The sequence below is a fragment of the Rosa rugosa genome, chromosome 4 (assembly GCF_958449725.1).
Source record: "Rosa rugosa chromosome 4, drRosRugo1.1, whole genome shotgun sequence".
Lineage (NCBI taxonomy): Eukaryota > Viridiplantae > Streptophyta > Magnoliopsida > Rosales > Rosaceae > Rosa > Rosa rugosa.
This window is the reverse complement of record NC_084823.1, coordinates 49234072-49242512: the sequence shown is the minus strand read 5'-3', so window position 1 is coordinate 49242512 and position 8441 is coordinate 49234072. Positions and strand designations below refer to the sequence as shown.

General features: G+C 39.7%; 2 protein-coding genes across 2 annotated transcripts; one reads left to right on the top strand and one right to left on the bottom strand.

Moving 5' to 3' along the window:
• Positions 1 to 3907: 3907 nt before the first annotated feature.
• On the top strand, positions 3908 to 5931 carry LOC133742321 (protein MHF2 homolog). The gene is made up of 7 exons (XM_062169986.1): positions 3908 to 3975; positions 4071 to 4119; positions 4231 to 4271; positions 4483 to 4522; positions 4648 to 4701; positions 4798 to 4902; positions 5704 to 5931. Exons 1-6 carry the CDS (start codon positions 3949 to 3951, stop codon positions 4899 to 4901), a joined length of 315 nt encoding a protein of 104 aa, XP_062025970.1. The 5' UTR covers positions 3908 to 3948; the 3' UTR covers position 4902; positions 5704 to 5931.
• A 210-nt stretch (positions 5932 to 6141) lies between these two features.
• Positions 6142 to 8239, bottom strand: LOC133742320 (leucine-rich repeat receptor-like serine/threonine/tyrosine-protein kinase SOBIR1). The gene has a single exon (XM_062169985.1). The coding sequence runs from the start codon at positions 8177 to 8179 to the stop codon at positions 6266 to 6268; it is 1914 nt and encodes a 637-aa protein (XP_062025969.1). The 5' UTR covers positions 8180 to 8239; the 3' UTR covers positions 6142 to 6265.
• Positions 8240 to 8441: the final 202 nt, after the last annotated feature.

Sequence of the window (8441 nt, the reverse complement as noted above, 5' to 3'; positions counted from 1 at the left end):
AAGAGAACATCCTGAATAATAACAGAAGCTCCCACTAATCCTATGTATTCAAGCATGCACCAACTAGCAAGGGTTGACATACCAGATAACTGGGCAACACCATTTGCTTTACAATAGTGACATACCGGAAAGACAAAGCTCATATAAAGCCATAAAACATTAAAACCTGCTTTCCCACTATGCTGTCGACGAGGACCACCGACGACACTTTGTTTCATCCTGCCACTAGGAGGATGCGTCCATTTGATAAAGATTCACCTCCTCTCTAGGACAAACAATGGGTTTATAGTGTCTCATGTAATTTGCCGTTGAACCACTTCCCCCATTTAAGGAACTAATTCAACTGCGGATTCCCTCCCACATTGTTTACCAGATGGAGTTTCTTTTCATCTTGACAATATGTACGTTCATTCTTACAAAGGTTAATTACAAGTACCTGGCCGGTGTATGTAATGTTAATAGGAAAGTGGTATTACTTGGGATATGCAATCTTATAGACCGAAAGTTGTAGTGAAAATTGCTGGTATGTCTCTTTCAACAAAAGGAAGATTGCAGCTTCATGTTTCAAAACCCATGCAGGATCACAAGATTTGCAGGCATTACAGTGGCTATGGCATTTGCAAATTTGGGCCAGCTTGTTAATGATCACCCGTTACATTTATAATCAACCACATCACATTCCTTTCAGTGACTCGGCAAGTACTGATGATACAATTCAGCTGCAGCTGTCTGTGTGATGAGTTTGAATACCTGCTTCTTTTATGGTTTTCAAACATAGGAAAATCAGAAAAAACTTGTAAAAAAAAAACTTCGATATTTTTGAGTTCCGTCACTTGGATTCTGTCATAAAAAATTATACTTTATCAATGATGAAATTATGGCATAGAAAAATTTGTGGTCTTGACATGGTTTGACACTCGTAGTATTGTCAAAGTATGACAGATCTTATCGACATTCATTTTTATTGAAATTCTCCACTGTCTCCCATCATTGATAAAACATGATTTTTCTTCAAGTGATGGATTGCAAAAATGTCGAACCCAATTTTTTTAATGATTTTCTGACCTTCAAAAGTCGTAAAAACAAATTGGATCAAGATTTTTGGTTTCCGTTGGTTTTAGAATTGTTTAAATCATGATTTAAGGGTGGGAAGATTTTTGTGAGAACATGTGATTTTGGCCAAAAAACCGTGTGCTATAGAATTGCTTTAGAAAATCCATAGTTTTTGTGTCGGAAAACATAATCTCAAACAATTATTTATTTATTTATATATATATTTTTGAAGGAAAGTTCTTTTTTTTTTTGGTGAATAAGGAAAGTTCTAGAATTAATTCCCACAGGATTGGAAAAACATGCGACGTCTTTCGGAGTACTTGGCCTTATTTAAGAAGGCACAATTAGTCTCGCTTGCATGGACGTGAGAGCACACGATTTGCATCATGATGGATTGCTAGTATCTACTACTGGCTCATTATTCACATTACCAAACCATATAAATTATGCCTTTATAAATGTCATTTTAGCATATAAGCATAATTTAAAATATCCTCTATTTCTTGCACACCTTCACCTGACTTGGTGTTTTATAGTTCTGTTGCCTAGATGAACTTTGGATGACAAATATGTTCTGCATTGTATCTGCGTTCTACACATGCTAGTCTCTGCAAATCCTTTACAACATGGTTTTCATGAATCATGATAATACTCAGTTTTGAATTTGGATGAGACTAGATTTATGACAGTTGGGTCAAGTTATAGATGGCACCTTCCCTAGAAATCCTCTGATTCCATATCTGATTTTCAGTCCAGAAGCTAGACAAACAATGAACAAACATATAATGTGACAAGAAGAGTTGAAAGTTCTAATAAGCAATCAGCTTGATAGTACTTCTTTCATATTTGCCAGACAGGAGGGTACATACCAAACCCCTGGGATTAGCCTAGGTGATGAGGCGAAGTGGCCACAGGGATAAGACTAAGATATATCTGATTCACCATTTAGGTAGTTGACAACTTGACATTCAGCTTTACTATGACCCAAAGGAGTCACATCCCACTACTTGATCAAAGAAACACTAACTAGATATTTGAAAGCACCTTACACTCAGTTGTCTCATTGCAGAATGCCTAGTACTACCTACCATAATCAGTGTCTAATAATTCACTGTATTGAACCATTTCAAAGCAGAACCAGGCATGAAGAAAGCATTTTAGTTCAGTGCCTCAGAAGATCATGAAGCACATAGCATATGTTTTTCCTGAGTACTCATAAGGAATTAGATCATCTGAAGAAGAAAGAAAAAAAATAATGAAATTGATGTCCCATTGAACTGAATGTTGACATAAGGCCATCAATGCTCAATTAAGCAAAGCCACAAATTTTTAAAGAACCACTGATTTAAATAAGAGCACAGTAGAGAAATGATTCAGCCAAAAGTAATTATAGATAGGAATTGCAAGGAACTCCAATCTGCTACTAAAAGTAGTACTCTAGACCTAAGCATATAATAAAAAATGATAGACTTGAAACAAGACCTAGCTTGATGTGCCAAACAAATCAGATAAAAGTGTAGGCATTAACAGTTTTAGTAAATTCGAAACTGAAATCCCAATGCATGTCATGTATAAGCAAGATAATCATCGGTTAATACTGATGATGTCTAACAGCAAGCAAGAGAATATGAATATTAGAACATTTTACAGCAGGCAAGAGTGAAACTTAAAAATGTGGCAAAGATACGGGCGTAAGGTAAACAATGCAGCACTTTTAACCATATGCTCAATCATCTGTGTGTAATGTAAGGTAGCCAATATTCTTCGTATAGAAGTGTAAACAAATCTTACACAAGTATGCAAAATGCAAACCAAAACGAAGGCAGCAACTTTGAATAATAGAATGAGATTGTTACTTTCTTGCATATGGCTGCAGCAATATGCTCAATCATCTGTGTCCAAACATAAGCAAGCCATCATTCTACTTATCTTTAATGTATAAGCCCTATTTCAACCATAGTATACTAACCATTACTTCTATAGAAATACGAGGGTACACACATTATAGACAATCATCCAATCCGAAGAAAAGGTAGCAACTTTAATTAATAGAACGAGGTTGTTAATCCAAAGATGTAATGAATCTCATTTCTAAACTCAACAATTCTCATATGCTTTATAACTTAAAAACCAAAGTGGCTGATAACTCCACCCAAATTTCGAATCAAAATGCATCATACTTGTCAAAAGTAGTAAACAATGAAACTAAAGAGTATCAGAAACTTCAGAGACATCAAAAATCTAACACTAAAAAGTTTCACTACCACATCAAAAGCTCACGTCTTGCGACGAAGACTCTTCCTGAGCTTCCTCAACTTATGCTTGTTCATCTTCCTCTTCCTCTTCTTCTTCACGCTGTCAGCCCAAATCGTCCCCGCGTCATCAGACCCGACCCCATCGGCCTCGCACAGCCCCAACCGCTCCGACCCAATTTGGGAAATCGGATTCAAGCAATACCCGAATGGAAAACTGGGGAAAACCGGCAACGACAATTCGACCTTGTCGACGCTTATAGGACTCAAATGGGGAAGCTGGGTGTCAGATTTGGGAGGGCCCAGATGATTGTGATGGGTAATGGGAAAGGGTTTAGGTATAGGGAAAAGATGGGTTCTTAGAGAGGTTGAGTTTCTGGTCAGTCTCCGGACAAGGCTAGCCATTTTGGGACTCCAATTTGAAATCTTTAGGCACTGTGGTGTGGTGCTTAAGCTGAAAAAGGGTTCGTTGTGATTGAACAAGGGTTTTAGTTGCAAGAATCAGTAAAGAAGAAAGACCAAGCGACGCCGTTTTGATGTGACGTAATATACGACACGTCGTGTGATAAAAACGACACGACTCTTTCTTCCAGCTTAAAACGCGCCAGTAGTAGGACTTCTTCTTCTTCTTCTTCAGTCGCAAATGGAGGAGAACCAGACTTTCGAGACGGTGAAACCCTAATTTCATGTCTCCGATTCTCGATTATGAGTGTGCTTTGATGTTTATGGCTCTGAGATTTTGCTATGTGTTTTTTTTTTTGTTAGGATCTGATTCACGCCATTTTCAAGCTCGTCTGGTCCAGAAGAGCTCTCGGTTTGAATGCCTCGCCATTTTCGTTCCTTTTTTGCTCCGTTAGCTTGTAACTCTTCTTCTTCTTCTTCTTCTTCGTCTCTCTTATGTGTTAATTTCCATTTCCGATTCCAGAGCGTCAGTTACTTGAAGGCACCGATGCTTTGGACGGCGAGGTAAGGCATTGTTCCTCCACATTGGTTGATGTTAAGCTTTCTTTAACCAAATTAGGGCTAGAAAGTTTAACTGAATGAATTGAAATTTGAATCTAGGACGTTCTGAAGATACCTAATCTTTGGGCCTTGATTACTCATATCACTGTAATTAGCTACTTTTGTGGTGCTAAGAGTGTATATGGTTTACATTTTGAGTTTGACTCGGGTGCAGGTGGGAGCTGGAACGTCCAAGAAAAATCGGCCGACGTCAGGTAACTCTCACAATGTAGCTTTTACTATTTTGATTGGATTGCTTGTTCCTGTTCAGAAGAGTTTTGGCTTCTGTTTGTGTTGTTACTTGGTTTTGTGGTGAATCATTTGGACATTTGTAATGCAGCTAATGCGAATGCGTTGAAATTGAGTTGTGAGCTTCTCCGAAACTTTGTCACAGGTTGTACAGGATTTTGGTTTAGTTGAGATAGAATGTATTGGAATTTATTTATGTTTGTTTGTTGTAATGTTTTGAGAGAGCATTTTGTGTTGGCAGAGGCTGTGCAGCGTGCTGCTACGATTGCTGAGGCGGAGGGCACTGATAAGATTGAGGCAACTCATTTGGAGCGGATTCTCCCGCAGTTGCTTTTGGATTTTTGAGGTATTTAGGAGGATCTAGCACAGATATGTTTTTTTTTTTTTTTTTTTTTTTGCTTTTCTTATGATTTTGGCCCCATTTGAATCCTTGAAAATATGATTTCTCGATTTTTTTCGATGTACTTGATGAACGATAACTTAAGATAAGCTAAAACCTCTTAGGCATCTGTTTCTCCATGAGAAATAAGACATAATAACCTCATAATCAACTTTTATGTACTTGCTGCCGAATATGTATTTCCTTGCTACACATGGTGAACCCAATGGTTTTTGTCTTTTCATAAGGTTAGTGGACTTGATATTTTGTATAAGGTCTTGAAATCTGTACTGATATCCGTATTGCTTTGAATACTTTCTCTTTTGGTCATGGGACCTAAAAACATACGTGATCCTCAGGTCAACCTTTAATATACTTGTTGTTGAAATTGAAGTCTTGATATTTGTTTCGGTTTTCTCTGCTTTTCTCTGCTATCATATGATTCACATGGTGAAGCCAAGAATTTTTTGCTTCTGATTATCTTCTTGTCAAAGTAAATGCATTCAAGGTCCTAAAACTCCATCTGAGAAATCATACGCGGTTAATTCACTTTTTCTGTACAAATGACGGAAAGATGAAACAAATTTTTCGAAAGCACTTCCATTATTTTCTTGAATAGTAATGGAATGCATTTATGTGGGACCTTCCTTTCTATTGCATGAACTTGCTTGGATTTTTCATATCTTAGTGGAAATTCCAATTATTTTTGAAGCATGAGTTCGTAGAGGCATGTCTTTTCATAATTTAACAGATTATGTTTTGCTTCAGGTATCAAAACTTGCTGAGTTAAAAAAAGAATCTGGACAAGTATATCTTTGGGGGTCACTACAGTAAGAATGTTTCATAGGAACCACCCTTTGTAATGGTTGTTGCCTACTATGGACTCACTTTTGTTATATGTAATCTAAAATACTCCCATCCTTTTGTACTAGAAACCTTTGGAAGTACATATGCAAGGATTTGTGCTGAGACTTGTATAGTTTCCTCATGATTGAGAATATTAGGTAATTAATGTTCTTGCATTTGGTGGTTTATATACGCAAGTTAGGGCGAGAATCCTCTTTTCTTCTTAACCTTTCCTTCTGATGCATTTTCAAGGTTGATTCAATCATATGATATCTTGCTCTTTAGGGTGCTTCTTTCAAGCTAGAAATGTAACATGAACTAAATTTCTGAATACATAATGGACACGGTGAATTGCTGATATTATTTGCAAACACAATATTTTCTTATTCATCATGCTATTTATAACATTACACAACTTCTTGGATGATACATATGAGATACAATCCATCCAGTGGGATTTCCCATTCATTTCTTACATCTATACTTAGTGCTTGATTTGATCCAACATGCACCTAACATCCTTACTATTAGGTCTCTCTTTCGGGTTATCCACTGTGCAAAAGCATGCTATCTTTAGAACCAAGAGCATTTGGTCCTCAAATCCATTTCCCATCAATTTTGAGTCGATTGCCTGCTTAGGATCCTCCGACGTCAGCACATTCTTCATCCACTTAACCAGACTCATCTCGCTGGTGGTCTGGAAAAATTCATCAGACGGTAGCTTTCCTATGATCAGTACCCCGAGCAATACCCCGAAGCTGTATATATCACACTTGTCTGTGAACTTGAGTGTCTGATGATACTCCGGTGCAATGTAACCAACCGTTCCTGCCACATTTGAAGTCGTGATATGCGTCTGGTAGTCAGGCATTGCTTTCGCAAGCCCAAAATCTGCAATTCGAGCTTCCATATCGTCATCAAGCAGGACGTTTGCCGGCTTCAGATCTCTGTGAATGATGTGAGGTGTATGGTTCACATGGAGATATTCAAGCCCTGAAGCGATTCCTATTGCAATCCTGTGCCTTGTTAACCAATCCAGTTCCTTTCTCCCTTCAGAAACCTCAATCAACATGTCTTGTAAGCTCCCATTTTTCATGTACTCATACACCAGCAGATGACAGTCCGGCCGGGACACATGTGCCAACAGAGGAAGCAGATTCCGGTGTCGAATTTGTCCCACGGTATTGATCTCCGACCGAATTTGACGCATCTTCTTATGCATCTGCTTGCTGTCTTCGTCCGTCAGCTCTGCCGCTTCCTTAGGAGGTTGAATAATCTTCTTAATAGCGATTATCTTCCCGTTGCTTCCTGGCAACTCAGCTTTGTAAACCTGTCCACATCCTCCACTTCCGATGAGCTCCAACGAAGTAAGCCCGTCTTCTTTCTCCAGAAAAGCCAAGTCCTCTTTTCTCTTAATCAGAGAACTGAAAATGGCCGGACCAGAGTCCTTGCCTCCACCTCTAACCACAGCCAAGAGCAGCTTGAACAGCAGAGAGAAGATGAACCCGGATATGCTCCCGGCCAGCGCTCCGGCGAAGAACCCGAGCAGCCAGCCTCCGAGTTTCTTCGTCTTGCTCTTCTTCTTCTTCTTCGGTGCTGCAGATGGACCTGGAGCTTGAGCATTAGAACCGGAGGGTGCTTGAGCGATTGAATTACTATTATTGGTTTTTGCTGCGGTGGTGGAGTTTGATGTTTCAGCAAAAATGAAACGCCTTGGAACCTCGGAAGAAGCTGAAACCTCGACCCTTTTCAACTTAGGTGCGGAGCCTTCCAGGAACTCATTTCCGGCGAAGTTGAAGAACCTGAGATTGCGAAAAGAACGAACCGAAGCTGGGATCTTCCCGGAGAAGAGATTGTCGGCAATGGAGAGATTTTCCAAGTTGGGAAAATGCTTCAAGAAGCTCAAGTTGCCGGAGAACTTGTTGGAGGAGAGGTCGAGTATTCGAAGCCTGATTAGAGAAGAGAGCTGAGAAGGAACTTCACCCGAAAACTGGTTGTTTCCGAGGTTGAGGATCTCCAGCTTCTTGCAGTCAACGATTTCGGGCGGGACTCGGTCAACGAGGCTGTTGTCCGGAAGAGAGAGCTCTTTAAGCTCGGAGAGCTGTCCGATTGCCGGAGACAGAGAGCCGGAGAGGAGTTGGGACTTGAAGACGAGTCTAGTGATTTTGAGGACGTAGGTGTTGTTGGAGAGTCTTCTCTCGCAGAAGACGCCGGGGGTGTTGCATGGGTTGGTAGGTTTGGCTCTGTCTGGGGTGTGGAAGCCGAGGTGGGTTTGGACAGTGATGAGGGCTTGAAGGTCTGAAGGGTCGAGGTTGAGCCTACCGCCGTGGATGAGGAGGAGGAGGGAGAGGAAGGTGAGGAGGCGGAGGAGCTGCGGTTTGCCGGGAAAAGGGTCCATTTTCCGGCGGGCGGGCTTTAAATTGTGGACTAGCGGGTAGACTAGTTCATGCTTAGGTTTGTTTTAAATAGGAGGAGGATGTGGAAAAGAATGAAGAGTGAGTGGAGCCCATTCAGAAGATTGAATCCATTATTCAAAGTTTGATTTTTCTTTGTATATTACCCAATCATCACATTTCTGAAATCTATGTAATTTTATAATAGAATCTTAATTTATTAAAAAAAAAAAAGGAATCTTAGTAGAAAATGCAATTTTGCAAAAT